The sequence below is a fragment of the Lampetra fluviatilis genome, chromosome 6 (assembly GCF_964198595.1).
Source record: "Lampetra fluviatilis chromosome 6, kcLamFluv1.1, whole genome shotgun sequence".
NCBI classification, from domain to species: domain Eukaryota; kingdom Metazoa; phylum Chordata; class Hyperoartia; order Petromyzontiformes; family Petromyzontidae; genus Lampetra; species Lampetra fluviatilis.
The window spans coordinates 530,815-548,513 of NC_136280.1; the positions used below are offsets into that span (position 1 = coordinate 530,815).

Sequence of the window (17,699 nt, forward strand, 5' to 3'; positions counted from 1 at the left end):
GTGCTGGCCTTCATAGGTGCTCGCGAATAGCACTTGCCCCAACAGTCTGTTCAGGCTATATGGGGGATCTTTGTCTGTCTGTGTGTCTGTCTGTGTGTCTGTCTGTGTGTCTGTCTGTGTGTCTGTCTGTGTGTCTGTCTATGGATCTGTGTTTCAGTGATGACGTGGGACAGCTGTCAAACGGTCTTTGGTCGTCTCCAAGCCGATTCGTGATCGCCCGTGACAAGGCAGCTATGAGCTGCAAAGACAAAGATCCCCCGTATAGCCTGACCAGACTGTTGGGGCAAGTGCACAGCACACGAGGGGGTGGGTGTCCAGCACCACCCCCGGTCGCCTTTGTCTCCCCAGTGGCGATGTTTAAACACCGCACCAGATACTTATTTGAGGCTGAGTCGACCTAGGGGAGGCCCAGGACCGGTTTAAAATGTTCTTCACTGTCGCCGGGTTCGTTGCGCGTCCTATGAGTCGACCCCTGAAGCGTCACCTGGTTTGAAAGGAGGAGCGGTGGGGGGGGGCAGGTAACGTGAAGCAAACTCCCTCGGAATCCGCGGTGAGAGGCCCGTGCACGAGGCGAGGTTGAACGACAACAAGTCGCGACTTGACCCGTTCAGAAGCGGCTGGTGAGGGGTGGGGTGAGGCCTTGCACAGGGAGCTGCAGCTGCGTGTCGCGCACTGCGCTACGAACCCGGCGACACGAGTTCGATTCCCGCTGACGACCAACACCAGCGACGATTAACGGTTAAGGGCCTCCGCTATGTCGACTCAGCTCCAAATCAGTACCTGGTGTAGTTTGTAATCCTCACCACTGGGGAAACAAAGGCGGCCGGGCGTGGTGTTGGCCACCCACACCCTCGTGTTCCGTGCCGGCCTTCATAGGTGCTTGCTAACAGCACTTGCCCCAACAGTCTGTTAAAGCTACACGGGGCATCTTTGTCTCTGTGTGTGTATGTTGCGCGGTGTGTGTACAAAGTTTGCACAAAATCAGCAATGTGGTGCAGCCCCTCCTGGCTCTGACAGTCCTCGTTCTCCACGCCACCGGTGGCATCAGCACGTGCTGTGAGGACGTCAACGCCAAGAGTGGGACATTAGAGTCGTGCGACCCCAACTGTGGCCCATGAAATAACACAAATAAAGACACCTCGAGACACACACACACAGATATATAGAGATGCACTAAAGACGAGCAGCAGCAGGACCTCGAGCTCTTGAACCACAGCGCTGCTGTAGCTGCTGCTGCTGTTGCTGCTGCTGCTGCTGCTGTTGCCATATTTTGGACTGTGGCTGTGTGTGTGTGTGCGTGCTGCTGTACGCGGTGTGTGATGACACGTGTCCCCTTCCCACCCCAGCTGCCCAACTTGTTTGGGAACCTGCGCTCCACATTCATCGCGCTCATGGTGGGCTCCTACGCCTCCGCCGCCGTCACCTTCCCTGCGGTCAAGGTCAGCTTGGGCAGCGAGTGGGGGCAAGGCGCCCCCACCCCCCTCCATGATGTCAACTACTCCCATAACTCTAAGAGCCATATCTAACGCTGACCACAACTCTATCAGCATCGTCAGTTCTAACCGTGATTCTAACCACACCTCTATACCTATCATTACGCCTAACGCGATCACGTTCATGAACCGCAGCACTAACCACACCTCTATCCCTATCACTAACCCTAATGCGATCACGATCATTCATCTTAGTCCTCATTATACACCCCATAGCCCTAAACCAAACACTAACACCAAACTCACCACGCTACCCATACCCCCTAATTCCAATGCAGCGGCATCCATCCTCAGCATCTCCCGGCCTTTTTTCCCTCTTGAGCGTGTCCTCACCTGCCCAGGTGACACACAGCCCCCCTCCGCCCCCCCCCCCAGGTGCTGTATGACGCGGGCGTGCCCTTCGTGTGGCTGCTGCTGGGCTGGGCACTGCTGGCGGTGCTCGTCTTCGCCAACTGCTTCATGCACTGGCCCCTGGAGCCGTTCCCCGCTCCGGAGGAGATGGACTACGCGTGCGTTACTTGGTCACCCCACGGAGAGAAAGGCCTTGCCGAGTCTCGTGGTTATCTTTCAGGAGGGTCCTGCCACGTTATCGTAGCAGCGGGGGGGGGGGGGGCTATAATGATGTTGTACGGTACTCTGCACAAACTACTCCACACAGCGACGAGCATCGCCCCCTGCTGGCACCAGACAAATGCCCCGGGGCACTCTTGCCACTGAGACTCTCACCTGGGCTCTTCAGTCCTCACCTGGTTAAACTAAACCAACTTCAGCTATCACCTGGTTAAACTAAACCAACTTGAGTCATCACCTGGTTAAACTAAACCAACTTGAGTCATCACCTGGTTAAACTAAACCAACTTGAGTCATCATCTGGTTAAACTAAACCAACTTGAGTCATCACCTGGTTAAACTAAACCAACTTGAGTCATCACCTGGTTAAACTAAACCAACTCCTCTGGATTCTAATGGCGGAAATCGTGGGAATTTGTTTTAATTTAAGCAAATTTGGACCGTCATGCCGACACACTACGTTCCGCCCCGCCCCCACTACGCCCCGCCCCCACTACGCCCTCGGTGTTATTCGGGGCGGCTGCTGGATTCGAACCGTGAACCTCTGAAAGCAAGCGAGGAGCGCGCGTCAGGGTCCACATTCGGGCTACGCATAGCGATCACCGCCCCCCACACCCAAAACCAACCCTGGGCAGGACCCTCCTGACAAAGAGCCCTGAGACCCGGCGAGGTTCTCGTGGGTGCGCTCGCGGGGTGTGAACGGCGAATCACCGTGTGACGTTCGCCGACGTCGGTGGCGCCAACGTCAGCTGCGGCCCAGGCACCGCGGCCCACGACTGCGACTCTGGTCACGAACAGTCAACGTAGGACATCTGCAAGCGTTCACTGCGTCGGCAGGAAGCCAATTATGGGTCAAGGTTCTGGTTATCGAGTTGGGGAGAGGCGGCGTTGTGTGGGAGGGCTCTGAGCCACTTCCCCACCCCGCCGCACTCAGGTGCGCTCTGCATCCACAGCCTCTCTGGATCGAGTCCCCTTGTGATTCGAGTCTACGAGTCGGCTCAATGTAAGCCGAGGTCTCCGTGCCGTGTTTGTATTCCTCCGTGGGCCCCGCGCGCCAGGCTGAGGATGAAGCTATCGTGGCTGGGCCTCGACCACAGGGTGACAGGGCCCCGCTTCTCCTCCTACCTCTCCTCTGTGGGCCAGCGCCTGAGCGCGACCCCCGGGGCCGACGCAACAACCAAGGGCCGAGCGGATGGTTACCTGGAGGTCCCTAACGCGCCCGCTGGCAACGGTACGTGGGCAGCGCTGAGGTTGGGGGACGGAGGGATGGGGAGGAGGTGGGATGGAGGGGAGGGATGGGGGGGGAGGAGGGATAGGGATGAGGTTGGATGGGAGGAGGGATGGGGGGAGCAGGGATGGGGATGAGGTGGGATGGGAGGAGGGATGGAGGGATGGAGGGGAGGAGGGATGGGGAGGGGAGGAGGGATGGAGGGGAGGAGGGATGGGGAGGAGGAGGGATGGGGAGGAGGGATGGGGAGGAGGAGGGATGGGGGGGAGGAGGGATGGAGGGGAGGAGGGATGGGGAGGAGGAGGGATGGAGGGGAGGAGGGATGGAGGGGAGGAGGGATGGGGAGGAGGGATGGGGGGGAGGAGGGATGGAGGGGAGGAGGGATGGGGAGGAGGAGGGATGGAGGGGAGGAGGGATGGAGGGGAGGAGGGATGGAGGGGAGGAGGGATGGGGAGGAGGAGGGATGGAGGGGAGGAGGGATGGGGAGGAGGAGGGATGGGAGGAGGAGGGATGGGGAGGAGGAGGGATGGAGTGGAGGAGGGATGGGGAGGAGGAGGGATGGGGGGAGAAGGGATGGAGGGGAGGAGGGATGGGGAGGAGGAGGGATGGGGAGGAGGAGGGATGGAGGGGAGGAGGGATGGGGAGGAGGAGGGATGGAGGGGAGGAGGGATGGGGAGGAGGAGGGATGGGGGGGAGGAGGGATGGAGGGGAGGAGGGATGGGGAGGAGGAGGGATGGAGGGGAGGAGGGATGGGGAAGAGGAGGGATGGGAGGAGGAGGGATGGAGGGGAGAAGGGATGGAGGGGAGGAGGGATGGGGAGGAGGAGGGATGGGAGGAGGAGGGATGGGGAGGAGGAGGGATGGAGGGGAGGAGGGATGGGGAGGAGGAGGGATGGAGGGGAGGAGGGATGGGGAGGAGGAGGGATGGAGGGGAGGAGGGATGGGGAGGAGGAGGGATGGAGGGGAGGAGGGATGGGGAGGAGGAGGGATGGGCGGGGAGGAGGGATGGGGAGGAGGAGGGATGGGAGGAGGAGGGATGGGAGGAGGAGGGATGGAGGGGAGAAGGGATGGAGTGGAGGAGGGATGGGGAGGAGGAGGGATGGGAGGAGGAGGGATGGGGAGGGATGGGGAGGAGGAGGGATGGGCGGGAGGAGGGATGGGGAGGAGGAGGGATGGGAGGAGGAGGGATGGGAGGAGGAGGGATGGAGGGGAGAAGGGATGGAGGGGAGGAGGGATGGGGAGGAGGAGGGATGGAGGGGAGGAGGGATGGGAGGAGGAGGGATGCGGTGGGGAATTCATTTCAGCGGGGTCCGTCCGGCTCGTTGAGCCGACGAATATGTCCTCACCCGACACCACCAAGTCCAGGGTACATCTCGCTGTGGCTACGAGACTCGCAGGCACGCGCCACTTCCTCCTCCCGTGTGCAAGCGCCCCGCCGGAAAACATTCGCCGAGGAATTAAAGCTGCGTTTGGAACTATCGCACGTGACCTTAGAAGCACCCGTTCCGTGGTAGGAGAGGGCAACTGAGAAAGGGCAGCGGACCGAAACGTCGGGCGTTTCTCAGCGGGACCACGTCCTTGCCGATTGCGGCGTTGCGCAACGTCGCAGCGCCGTGTGGCACAACGCGCGCGCTGATAGCGGCAGCAGCAGCAGCGGCAGCAGCAGCGGCAGCAGCGGCAGCAGCTGCGGCAGCAGCAGCAGCAACAGCAGCGGCAGCAGCAGCAGCTGCCGCCCCTTGCCAGCGGCTGTGTCAAGGTCCCGCCGGGAGGGCACCGCGGGCGACCCTGCCGCGACGTCCGTCACGGGGCTCGGTGGGGGCTCGCGGGGCGCTGTCCACCGCCGCCGTCCCCTATGCTGACCCACGACCCTCGCATTGTGCCCGTCCTCCCCTCCTGTCACGTCCCGCCCTGTGCCCACACCCCCGCCCTGACCTCGTTATCTCTCGGACCCCTCCAAACCTTGACCCCCTGACCCCCGTGTCCCCCTGTGTACCCCCGACCTCCGCGCCCCGTAGGGCCGCCGCCGCCGCCGCCGTTCACCCGCAGCGTGTGCACGCCCATCCTGCTCTGGAGCCTGGTCACCATGAGCGTCACGCAGCTGCGTCTCATCTTCTACCTGGGCGCCATGAACTCCATGCTCGAGTTCCTGGCCGAGGGCGACGATCCCGCGGCAGGTGCCGGGTGCACGCCACACTCGCCATATAGCACTAGCCATATAGTGCTAGCCATGTAGAACTAGCCATATAGTACTAGTCATATAGTACTAGCCATATAGTACTAGCCATATAGTACTAGCCATATAGTACTAGCTATACAGCACTAGCCATATAGTACTAGCCATGTAGTACTCGCCCTAGACATATAGTACTCGCCCTATATATGCAGCAGTCGCTATTCCACTACGGCAATTGTGTGCGTACCAATTGTGTGCGTACCAATTGTGTGCGCGTGTGTCCGTGTGTCCGTGTGCGCGTGTCTCTGTGTCCGTGTGTGTCTGTGCGTGTGTGTCTGTGTGCATGTGTCTGTGTGTGTGCATGCCTCTGTGTGCGCGTGTCTCTGTGTGTCTGTGTGCGTGTGTGTCTGTGTGCACGTGTCTCTGTGTGCGCGTGTCTCTGTGTGTCTGTGTGCACGTGTCTCTGTGTCCGTGTGTGTCTGTGCGTGTGTGTCTGTGTGCATGTGTCTGTGTGTGCGCATGTCTCTGTGTACGCGTGTCTCTGTGTGTCTGTGTGCGTGTGTGTCTGTGTGCGCGTGTCTCTGTGTGCGCGTGTCTCTGTGTGTCTGTGTGCGTGTGTCTCCGTGTGCGCGGGGCGCTGGTTTCCGTGCCGTCTCCTCGATGGCAACCCACACGAGCCCGCCAGCAGTGATGGACACGGGTGAGTGTGGGGGGGTGTGGGTGTGTGTGGGTGTGGGTGTGTGAACGTACAAGTGGGTGAGTGTACACATGGGTGGGCATGGGTGAGAGTGGATAACAGAGTTGGCGTCTGAGTTTGCGTGAGTAGGGGTGAGCGTGCGGTGAGGAGCGTGGTGAGTAAGTGTGGTGAGTAAGTGTGGTGAGTAAGTGCGGTGAGTAAGTGCGGTGAGTAAGTGTGGTGAGTAAGTGTGGTGAGTAAGCGTGGTGAGTAAGCGTGGTGAGTAAGCGTGGTGAGTAAGCGTGGTGAGTAAGTGTGGTGAGTAAGTGTGGTGAGTAAGTGTGGTGAGTAAGCGTGGTGAGTAAGCGTGGTGAGTAAGCGTGGTGAGTAAGCGTGGTGAGTAAGCGTGGTGAGTAAGCGTGGTGAGTAAGCGTGGTGAGTAAGCGTGGTGAGTAAGCGTGGTGAGTAAGCGTGGTGAGTAAGCGTGGTGAGTAAGTGTGGTGAGTAAGCGTGGTGAGTAAGCGGTTTCCTCTTGTCGATGTGGCGCTGCGTCGATTGTTCGATTGTTCGAAGCCGCTCGCGTAAACAGCAGACGCCTGGACGCGTCCCAGCGCCTCGCTCTCCCCACCCGCCCGCAAGCACAGACAAATATCCCCCGGGTAGCCTCCACAGCCTAGTGGGGCAAGTACTCTTAGCGGGCACCTATACATTCCGGAAATGACGCACGATGGGGGTGGGTGACAAGCACCACGCCCGAACACGCCTTTGTCTCCCCAGTGCTGATGTTTCACGCACACTGCTCCATACTGATTTAAGGCTGAGTCGAACTAGGAGGGGCCCGCAACCGCTTCAAGTAAACGCACTGTTATTGGTCGTGAGCGTGACTCGAACTCGGGTCACTGGGCTTGAAGCGCAGCGCGCTAACCACTGCGCCACCGCCCCCTCCACAAACAAAGATCCCCCGTATAGCCTTAACAGACTGTTGGGGCAAGTGCCGTTAGCGAGCACCTACACACGAGGGGGTGGGTGGCCAGCACCACGCCCGGTCGCCTTTGTTTCCCCAGTGGCGATGTTTACACACTGCTACACCAGATACTCATTTGAGGCTGAGTCGACCTAGGGGAGGCCCAGGACCGTTTCAGATAATCGTCACTGGCGTTGGCCGTGAGCGGGAATCGAACCCGGGTCGCCAGGTTTCGTAGCGCAGCGCGCTAACTGCTGCACTACCGCGTCCCACACACTGACACACAAACACTGAAACACACACACACGCACTGACGCACACTGACACACTCTCACACACGCACTGACGCTCACTGACACACTCTTACACACGCACTGACACACACTGACACACAAACACTGAAACACACACACACGCAATGACACACACTGACACACTCTCACACACGCACTGACGCTCACTGACACACTCTCACACACGCACTGACGCTCACTGACACACAAACACTGAAACACACACACGCACTGACGCACACTGACACACTCCCACACGCACGCAGGCACACGCGCCCGAGGCTCGCGTTGCACAAACACTTCAGGGCGAACAAAAAGACGCCGGGCGAACACCGCGAGCATCAAGGATCCGAAAAGAGGAGCTAGAAGCAACAAGAGAGGCCGAGTGGAGGACGAGTGGGTGGGTGAGTGGCGATGCAGATGAGAGGTCGAGAGAGAGAGAGGCGGAGATGAAGACGCAGAGAGGCAACAAGAAGCCGGCAGCAGAGGCGGAGAGTGAGACAGCAGAGGGAGGAAGAGAGGTAGCAAACAAAGGCAAAGATCCCCCGTGTAGCCTTTTACAGACTTTTGCGACAAGTGCTGTAAGCGAGTACCGACTAAGGTCGGAAAGGAACGCGAGACGGTGGTGTGGCCGACATCCACCACGGCCGGCGTGCACTTGGTCACAACACCGCTCCAGGTAACTATTTAAGGCTGAGTCTACCTATGGGAGGCCCACCACCAGTTCAGATATTAGTCGCTCATGTTGGGCGTGAGCGGGGAATTGAACTCGGGTGGCCAGATGGTGGCACAATGCTCGCTCGCCCCGAGGCTACCGCTCCCCACAGGGAGAGAAAAACCACGCGCCCAGAAACAGGCCCTCAATAAACACCCCCCCCCCCCCCCGTTACACACCGGCACGCCCGAGAACACACGCGCCAGTGTGTACACACACACACAAAGATCCCCCGCGGAGCGTTTTACCAGACTAGTGACCGGTACCACGCCCGGTCGTCTGTCGCCCCAGTGGCGATGTCTACACATCACACCAAGTGCTCGTATGAAGCTGAGCTGACCTAGGGGAAGCCCAGGACCGGTGACGTGGTTCATAGCGCAACGTTCTCACCGCTACACTACCGCTCCCCGGACTTTTGGGGCAAGTGCTGTTCGCACAACAGCGGTGGCGTTTCATTTACCACTCACGGTCACCGAAATCAGTAAGAGATGTCATCAGAACCGGTCCGGAGCCTCCCGTAGGTAGAATCAACCTTAAATGAGTACCCGGTGCACTGGGGAGACAAAGGCGGTCGGGCGTGTTATTTTTTCCGCCACACCCCCACCCTCTTTCGCGTCGTACCGGCATTCCTGCATAGGTGTTACTCACGAAGAGCACGTGCCTTCTGAAAAGTCTATACGGGGTAGCTTTGTATTTGTTACCACCACATACCAGAGAACGTGTGTGGGTGTGTGTGTGTGGGGGTGTGTGTGTGTGTGGGTGTGTGTGTGTGGGGGTGTGTGTGGGGGTGTGTGTGGGTGTGTGGGGGTGTGTGTGGGGGTGTGTGTGGGGGTGTGTGTGTTCAGCTCTCACGCGCGCGCGCATACCGGAGACTATGAATGGACGCGCGCGGTGCAGCAGTCATCCTACCACGGCCCCCCCCCCCCCCGGCTATGCATGTATAACTTCTTTCGCACCGTACGTAGCCAACCGTGCAGCCCAACTGAAGCGCTAAGCACCAGGCTGAGCCCTGCTTAGCTTCCCAAGATCTCGCCAGGTCGGACGCGTTCAGGGTAATTCGATCGAGGACGTCTTGTGATATTCGGATGATGCCGTCGCGATGACGGTGATGGCGATGATGTCTGATAACGGTGATGGCACTGATGGTGATGATGGCGATGATGTCTGATAACGGTGATGGCACTGATGGTGATGATGGCGATGATGTCTGATAACGGTGATGGCACTGATGGTGATGATGGCGATGATGTCTGATAACGGTGATGGCACTGATGGTGATGATGGCGATGATGTCTGATAACGGTGATGGCACTGATGGTGATGGTGATGGCGATGGCCGCAGTCGGCTGGTTCGCCTCCATGTTCGGGATGCTGCAGCTGCTCTGTCTGCTCACGGCGCCCATCATCGGCTACGTCATGGACTGGAAACTCGACGAGTGCCGAGGGGGGGAGCAGGAGCCCCCCGCGGCGGGGCCCCAGCACCAGCCCCTGCGGAACGGGTACGAGAGTCGGTGGGGGGGGGGGGGGAAGTGGGGGAAGTGGGGGGAGGAGGGGGGGGGGTCGCGTTTGCCCGGGACACGCTACGCTAGTCTCGGGACTACTCGGGACTGTTTCTCAAGGGGGGGGGGGGGGGGGTTCCTGGCTTAGGAGGGAGCCGCCGTGGCGTCAGGGTCGGCGCGTCGGACTTGCAATCCAGAGGTCGAGTCGATCTCCAGGCGCGGCAGATGAAGCAATAGAGCGGGGGGAGGGGGGGGGGTACATGTGTCTTTGTCGATATTCCATCTCGTGGTTGAATAAACGATTTATTTTCGCCGCGCTAACGCGGCCTAGCGGTCGCGTTTGTGGCAGACGTTCGCGATTCGGCTCCGGCAGGCCGCCCTGATTAATACTGCGGGTGGACCGGGAGTAGAAACACGGGGTCGCCGCCTGCTTCCCGGTGGACGTCAAAGATCCCGTGACGTCATTCGCAAGAGGAGGCCATTGTGTGCCGGCGTTATTGTCAACAATTTACCAAATTTGAACGCAAATTACCTGCATCCTACTTAATTGGGATTATACAGAGCAATACTCAGAGCTGGTGCTACGACAACTCGGGGAGGCTGTGTAGGGTGAACACGCGCAGTGACATCAACCTCGACTTGGCCTGGCCACGCGGGAGGGTAGCGGCACTGGCAGTGGAATTCCAACCCCGCGCCGCACGAGGAAACGGGACCCCCGTGACGCGCGCGCCCCCTTCCCCACGCCTCCCTACCCCTCTCTGTCGCCCGTCCAGGGATGTCCCCGTGACCCCCAGGAAGGGGAAGTTCAGAGACAGGACGATCCAGAAAATCGACAATGCCACGCGCGCCTTCCTCTTCTGCAATATCCTCCTGGTCGGCTTCGGCATCGTCTGCCTCATCAGCAACCTTCAGCTGCAGGTGAGCCAAGGGGATGGAGGGGGGGGGCGACCCCGCTAAGGGGACCTGACCCCGCTAAGGGGACCTGACCCCGCTAAGGGGACCTGACCCCGCTAAGGGGACCTGACCCCGCTAAGGGGACCTGACCCCCAGTGCCTTCTCCAGTCATGGCAGAGGAGTGCCGGGGTCGAGGACTGTGACCGTGGGAAGAGACGTTCCAGTACACTGTGGGTGCTGTGCGTGCTGAGTGTACTGAGTGTATTGTGTGTGGTGAGTGTACTGTGTGTAGTGAGTGTACTGTGTGTAGTGAGTGTACTGTGTGGGGTGAGTGAGTGTGCTGTGGGTGCTGTGCGTGCTGAGTGTAGTGAGTGTACTGTGTGTAGTGAGTGTACTGTGTGGGGTGAGTGTACTGTGTGTAGTGAGTGTACTGTGTGGGGTGAGTGTACTGTGTGTAGTGAGTGTACTGTGTGTAGTGAGTGTACTGTGTGTAGTGAGTGTACTGAGTGTAGTGAGTGTACTGAGTGTAGTGAGTGTACTGTGTGTAGTGAGTGTACTGTGTGGGGTGAGTGAGTGTACTGTGTGGGGTGAGTGAGTGTACTGTGGGTGCTGTGCGTGCTGTGTGGGGTGAGTGTACTGTGTGGGGTGAGTGTACTGTGTGTAGTGAGTGTACTGTGTGTAGTGAGTGTACTGTGTGGGGTGAGTGTACTGTGTGTAGTGAGTGTACTGTGTGTAGTGAGTGTACTGTGTGGGGTGAGTGAGTGTACTGTGGGTGCTGTGCGTGCTGTGTGTAGTGAGTGTACTGTGTGTAGTGAGTGTACTGTGTGGGGTGAGTGTACTGTGTGTAGTGAGTGTACTGTGTGTAGTGAGTGAGTGTACTGTGGGTGCTGTGCGTGCTGTGTGTAGTGAGTGTACTGAGTGTAGTGAGTGTACTGTGTGTAGTGAGTGTACTGTGTGGGGTGAGTGTACTGAGTGTAGTGAGTGTACTGTGTGTAGTGAGTGTACTGTCTGGGGTGAGTAAGTGTACTGTGGGTGCTGTGCGTGCTGTGTGTAGTGAGTGTACTGTGTGTAGTGAGTGTACTGTGTGGGGTGAGTGTACTGTGGGTGCTGTGTGTAGTGAGTGTACTGTGTGGGGTGAGTGTACTGTGGATGCTGTGTGTAGTGAGTGTACTGTGTGGGGTGAGTGTACTGTGTGTGGTGAGTGAGTGTACTGTGGGTGCTGTGTGTGCTGTGTGTAGTGAGTGTACTGTGTGGGGTGAGTGTACTGTGTGTGGTGAGTGAGTGTACTGTGGGTGCTGTGTGTGCTGTGTGTAGTGAGTGTACTGTGTGTAGTGAGTGTACTGTGTGGGGTGAGTGTACTGTGTGTAGTGAGTGTACTGTGTGGGGTGAGTGAGTGTACTGTGGGTGCTGTGCGTGCTGAGTGTAGTGAGTGTACTGTGTGTAGTGAGTGTACTGTGTGTGGTGAGTGAGTGTACTGTGGGTGCTGTGTGTGCTGTGTGTAGTGAGTGTACTGTGTGTAGTGAGTGTACTGTGTGTGGTGAGTGAGTGTACTGTGTGGGGTGAGTGAGTGTACTGTGGGTGCTGTGTGTGCTGTGTGTAGTGAGTGTACTGTGTGTAGTGAGTGTACTGTGTGTAGTGAGTGTACTGTGTGTAGTGAGTGTACTGTGTGTAGTGAGTGTACTGTGTGGGGTGAGTGAGTGTGCTGTGGGTGCTGTGTGTGCTGTGTGTAGTGAGTGTACTGAGTGTAGTGAGTGTACTGTGTGTAGTGAGTGTACTGTGTGGGGTGAGTGAGTGTGCTGTGGGTGCTGTGTGTGCTGTGTGTAGTGAGTGTACTGTGTGTAGTGAGTGTACTGTGTGTAGTGAGTGTACTGTGTGGGGTGAGTGAGTGTGCTGTGGGTGCTGTGCGTGCTGTGTGTAGTGAGTGTACTGTGTGGGGTGAGTGTACTGTGGGTGCTGTGTGTAGTGAGTGTACTGTGTTAGGATGATTGTACTGTGGTGCTGTGTGTAGTGAGTGTACTGTGTGGGGTGAGTGTACTGTGTGTAGTGAGTGTACTGTCTGGGGTGAGTAAGTGTACTGTGGGTGCTGTGCGTGCTGTGTGTAGTGAGTGTACTGTGTGTAGTGAGTGTACTGTGTGGGGTGAGTGTACTGTGGGTGCTGTGTGTAGTGAGTGTACTGTGTGGGGTGAGTGTACTGTGGATGCTGTGTGTAGTGAGTGTACTGTGTGGGGTGAGTGTACTGAGTGTAGTGAGTGTACTGTGTGTAGTGAGTGTACTGTGTGGGGTGAGTGAGTGTACTGTGGGTGCTGTGCGTGCTGTGTGTAGTGAGTGTACTGTGTGGGGTGAGTGAGTGTACTGTGTGTGGTGAGTGTACTGTGTGGGGTGAGTGAGTGTACTGTGTGGGGTGAGTGTACTGAGTGTACTGTGGGTGCTGTGCGTGCTGTGTGGGGCAGTACTTGACCTTCGTGCTCCACACCGTGGTTCGCGGATTCATCCACTCTGCTTGCGGGGGTCTCTACGCCGCCGTGTGAGTACCAATCCCTCACCCGCGTGAGTCCCAATCCCACACCGTGAGTGAGTGCCAATCCCTCACCAATGCTTTCCACGTGAGTACATCTGTGTGATCGTTTATATGCATGCCTCTGTGCATCTGTATGAGTACCTCTGTGAGTATTTACTTGAGAACCCGTGTGTTTACCTGTGTGATAACCTGATTGAGTATCTTTGTGGGTACCTGAGTGTGTGTCTGTACCCCACCTGTGTTGGTACCTGTGTGGGTACCTGTGTGGGTACCTGTGTGGGTACCTGTGTGAGTACCTGAGTGTGTGTGTGTGTCTATACCCTACCTGTGTGAGTACCTGTGTGGGTACCTGTGTGTGTGTGTGTGTCTGCAGGTACCCGTCGTCTCACTTCGGGAGTCTCACGGGGCTGCAGTCCCTGGCGAGCGCCGTGTTCGCGCTGCTGCAGCAGCCGCTCTTCATGGCCGTGCAGGGCCCCCTCGGCGGAGACCCCTACTGGGTCACACACTCACCACACACTCACTCACCACCACACACTCACCACTACACTCACTTAGCACACACTCACCACCACACACTCACCACACACTCACCACTACACTCACCACTACACTCACTAACCACCAAACACTCACCAATACACTCACTCACCACACACTCACTCACCCATCACTCAAACACACTCACACCATACGCACCACTGCACTCACCACTCACTCACAACACACTCACTCACTCACCACACACTCACTCACCACACACTCACTCACCCCACACTCAAACACACTCACCCCATACTCACCCCATACTCACCCCAAATATCCCCCGTATCGCCTGTAACAGACTGTAGGGGCAAGTGCTGTTAGCGAGTAGCACCTATGAAGGCCGGCACGGCACACGAGGGGGTGGATGGCCAGCACTGCACCCGGCCCGCCTTTGTCTCCCCAGTGGCGATGTTTACACACCGCACCAGGCCCTCATTTGAGGCTGAGTCGACCTAGGGGAGGCCCAGGATCGGTACAGATAATCGTCAGTCCATCATTCACCCCACACTCACTAACATGCCTCCCTCCACCTCGCCCCTTCAAGCCAGCTGACCGTCACGCTCATCCCGCTCCCCTCCTTCAGGTGAACGTGGGGTTGCTGGCGCTGTCCCTGCTGGGCTTCTGCCTCCCCGCGTACCTCTTCTCCTTCAGCCGTGGACTCAAGAAGAAGCAGAGACTCATGGCCCCGGACTCGGGGTCCCCGGTCCCCCTCACAGAGATCCCCTCATGGCATGGGACCAAAGGGGCGGATGATCCTCATGCGTGATTGCCACCACCACCACCACCATGATCAATGTCATCACGACCATCATCACCATTATAATCACTGTCATCGCCATCACCACCACCATTATCACTGCCATCATCATCACCATCTTCATCAGCCCAAACATTCCAGTGGATGATGTGCATGATATCTCATAGATGTTTCATTCACCTTCCATTCATCAATCACTCACCTCTCATTTCACATTTCATTCAATGCCATTCACATTTCAATCATCGTTCAAATTTTGAATGACGTGTCATTCACCTTTCATTCGTCAATCATTTACCTAATTTACCACATTTCATTCGCTGTCATTCATCAGTCATTCATCACCGGCCATTCATCAGTCTTTCAAGCGCCCTCCACCTGGCACCTCTGAGTGCCCCTCGCCACCAGTCTCACGGGGCGAGGAGCTGGTGCTGCGCTTGCGAGCGGTGGCGGCGTCTGGACCAGGCGGTCGCCTCCGGATCGGTGGCTCCTCAACGCTGCAGCGGCACTTATTCACATTCCCTCCGCCTAGGAATTAGAGCTCCCTCCTATACTTTCCAGTTGAGCTACACGCGCCTATATATACGCACAACGGCATTGTTAGCGTAACACGGTATATACACATGGTGTAATGCGTGCCGTGGCGTCACGCGGAACTTGCAGTTCAGATGTCGCCGCTCCGATCTCCCGGTGCGGAAGTTGAAACATTGGGACAGTGTCAAGGGGCCCAGGGCCCATGACCATCGAGACCCATGGCCCATCACCCAGAAGGGTGTGGGAGTCTTGGCTGAGGGTGTATGATGTGTGGTTTAACACGTTAGTTCACAGCCAATATTACGAATCATGGCTGATTTTCCGGCTGACGCGTCATAACGATCTCACCATATTCCCGTCGTGAACTCTCCATCACCCCACCCGGTGCGTTAAAGCGCGTGTACACGTGACAATGTCATAGCTTGGCTGTGTCGGGTGGAGGAGGGTTCACGACACAAGGTAATTGCGTGGCCCACCCTCTAAACTAGGCACGCAACCATGTTTTTCCCGATCCCACCTCACGTGTTTGCGTCTCGTGTTCGTTGACGCATAGTTTGTGTTATTTTCTATATTTCTGTCGAGGAAATGAGGCATTTGCATAGGTATCACTTTTCACGGCTGTTAAATACGTAGTCGATTCGATATTGCACCGCGAGCTTACGAATCGGTTTTAATCGATTAAGTATTAGACGCACAAACTCCTCCTCCCGAGTGTTTCAGAGAGATGATATTGTACATGAATAGGGGGAGCACAGAGGCCGATAACAGATGGGAAGAACGCAAACCAGATGCAGGTGGTGATGATATTGATAAGAGCAGTCTTTGAAACAACTTAACTGTGTACAGCAAGAGCTGACCTTGGTGGTTGCAACAACTGTAGCATCTAGTGCAAGGAAGTGAGTAATGGTGAGGTGTGGTGGCATCACCGGCATTGGCGGTGAAGCCACGTTCATCTTGCTCCAGCGAATCACAAACCAGGACGAAGCTGGTGATTGTTCTGTTGTTGGGGACAGTCGCTCGACATGTGGTGGAGGCAATGTGGAGGAGGCTGGGGTGAGTCGAGTTTATTTATGACAACGGCCATGGTCTTGGATACCCACTCTGGGACTCCATCTCAAAACTTCTCATCCGTGGTCCCATCATTGGGAGCTCGACGAGGAGGCCAGACTCCAGCAGACTCCTCCAGTCTCCAGCAGAGGGCGGTAGCGAGCCACAAAGCTGGCACGCAGGCAGGCCCCCGCCACCAGACCATCCACAGTTGATTTCCCTGCCATCACAAGGTAGATATACTCTTCTGGAGAGCTCAGGTCAACGTGTCCATCAAGGGTTGACGTATCCACCCAAGTTTTTTTTTGTTTTTTATCAACGACAGGTCCATGGCGACGGCTGTCAATAGTTGCCTCCATCACCGGCGTGACCCCGAGTAAATGTTGAGGTTGAGACCCACTTTCTCAAAGCGCTTCTCTGATGCCCCTGAGGGCTTCGGAGCATTGCTCTCGAAAGCGACGAGGACATCGAGTGGAGGGCGAGTCGACCCGAGCCCCGCGGCTTGGGAACAAAATCAAAGTGTTTGCGTGCGGTGAGTGGCGGGGTCAGGGGTTGTGACTTGACCTCCACGGGAGTGTTATTCATAAAGATGTATTTAATATGCCGCCCGTGTCCCCGTGTCGTGCTGGCCACTGTGGCAGATACCTTCACAACCAGACGAGTGCTGCACTCGAGGCAAATGGCCGGTTGCATGAGACACATTGAGTGGCATCTCCACTGCGTTCGTCACTGACATGAGTCCAGGCGAAGAGGGACGCGTCACTTGAGGAGTGTGATGGAAGAAGAGGCTTCCTCAAGCCGCACCTCCACCAGCCCTCACCTCACCCTCGCCAGACACATTCACCTCACCCTAGTAGTCAGCTCACCCTAGCATCCACCTCACCCTCGCGTCCACCTCACCCTCTCATCCACCTCCCCCTAGCGTCCACCTCACCCTCTCATCCACCTCACCCTCACATCCACCTCACCCTCTCATCCACCTCACCCTCGCGTCCACCCCACGGGGCCCTCAGGACTCCACGCGCCCCTGAAGGTGCCGATGGGAGGAGAGTAACGGACCAGGACCCCCACTTTGTTCCCCTCACGGTTTAACCCACTCGGATCGATCTGTTATCAGATTATAAGGGACGCCTGAAGGCCCTCTCGAGGTATAACAAGATCGATAAGCATACACACCGCGTCCCCTTCACATACCCGTCTCTCCACATACAAAGATAAATATCAAAGTAATTCTAACACAACCCATGATCACAAGGGCCTTCTGGGAGTGCATCATTTCAGCAATATTGATTCAGCACAAGCAAACTCCTGAACCGGTTTTGACGTTCAGTTTCTCACCAGCAGAGCCAGGCTTCGCTTGAATCAATTCTGGTGAACTTGTCGGATGTTGTTTGGCAAGAGACCTCTCCCCCCCCCCTCTCCCCTCTCTCTGTCAGATGATGGGTCCTGGGTCAATGTCACGAATACCGAACGGCGCTTCTCAGATCCCAGTGGGGTTGGAATGACGGGCCCGGCGACAGCTGCAAGTCCCGCTCTGGGTGATCGCGGTCCCACCCGCCACCCCGTGCCGGGTAACGGTCCCCTTGCTCCTCGGGCAGGGAGCACGGGGGGGTGGTGGTGGTGGGGTGGTGGTGGTTTTAAGTTTTAATTTCAAGTTTCATTTATTAGGTATAGCCCTGTGAGCCATTCGGCTCTTGAATCGGGTGCAACCGGTGGTGGTGGTGTAGTGGTGGTGTGGTGGTGGTGGTGTGGTGGTGGTGGTGTGGTGGTGGTGTGGTGGTGGTGTGGTGGTGGTG

At 57.2% G+C, this 17,699-nt stretch overlaps 1 protein-coding gene across 3 annotated transcripts in view; it reads left to right on the plus strand.

Annotated features, from left to right (window-relative positions):
• Positions 1-16,501, plus strand: part of LOC144932982 (large neutral amino acids transporter small subunit 4-like) — a 28,756-nt gene extending 12,255 nt beyond the window's left edge. For all 3 annotated transcript variants that reach the window (XM_078857388.1, XM_078857391.1, XM_078857390.1), the window contains 10 exons: positions 1,347-1,439; positions 1,869-2,002; positions 3,122-3,294; positions 5,306-5,464; positions 6,152-6,163; positions 9,454-9,610; positions 10,384-10,528; positions 12,955-13,028; positions 13,396-13,519; positions 14,149-16,501. In XM_078857388.1, the coding sequence (XP_078713514.1) occupies positions 1,347-1,439; positions 1,869-2,002; positions 3,122-3,294; positions 5,306-5,464; positions 6,152-6,163; positions 9,454-9,610; positions 10,384-10,528; positions 12,955-13,028; positions 13,396-13,519; positions 14,149-14,331 (1,254 nt within the window). In that variant the 3' untranslated portion in view covers positions 14,332-16,501. The remainder of the gene's footprint in view (positions 1-1,346; positions 1,440-1,868; positions 2,003-3,121; positions 3,295-5,305; positions 5,465-6,151; positions 6,164-9,453; positions 9,611-10,383; positions 10,529-12,954; positions 13,029-13,395; positions 13,520-14,148) is intronic.
• The last annotated feature ends 1,198 nt before the right edge of the window (positions 16,502-17,699 follow it).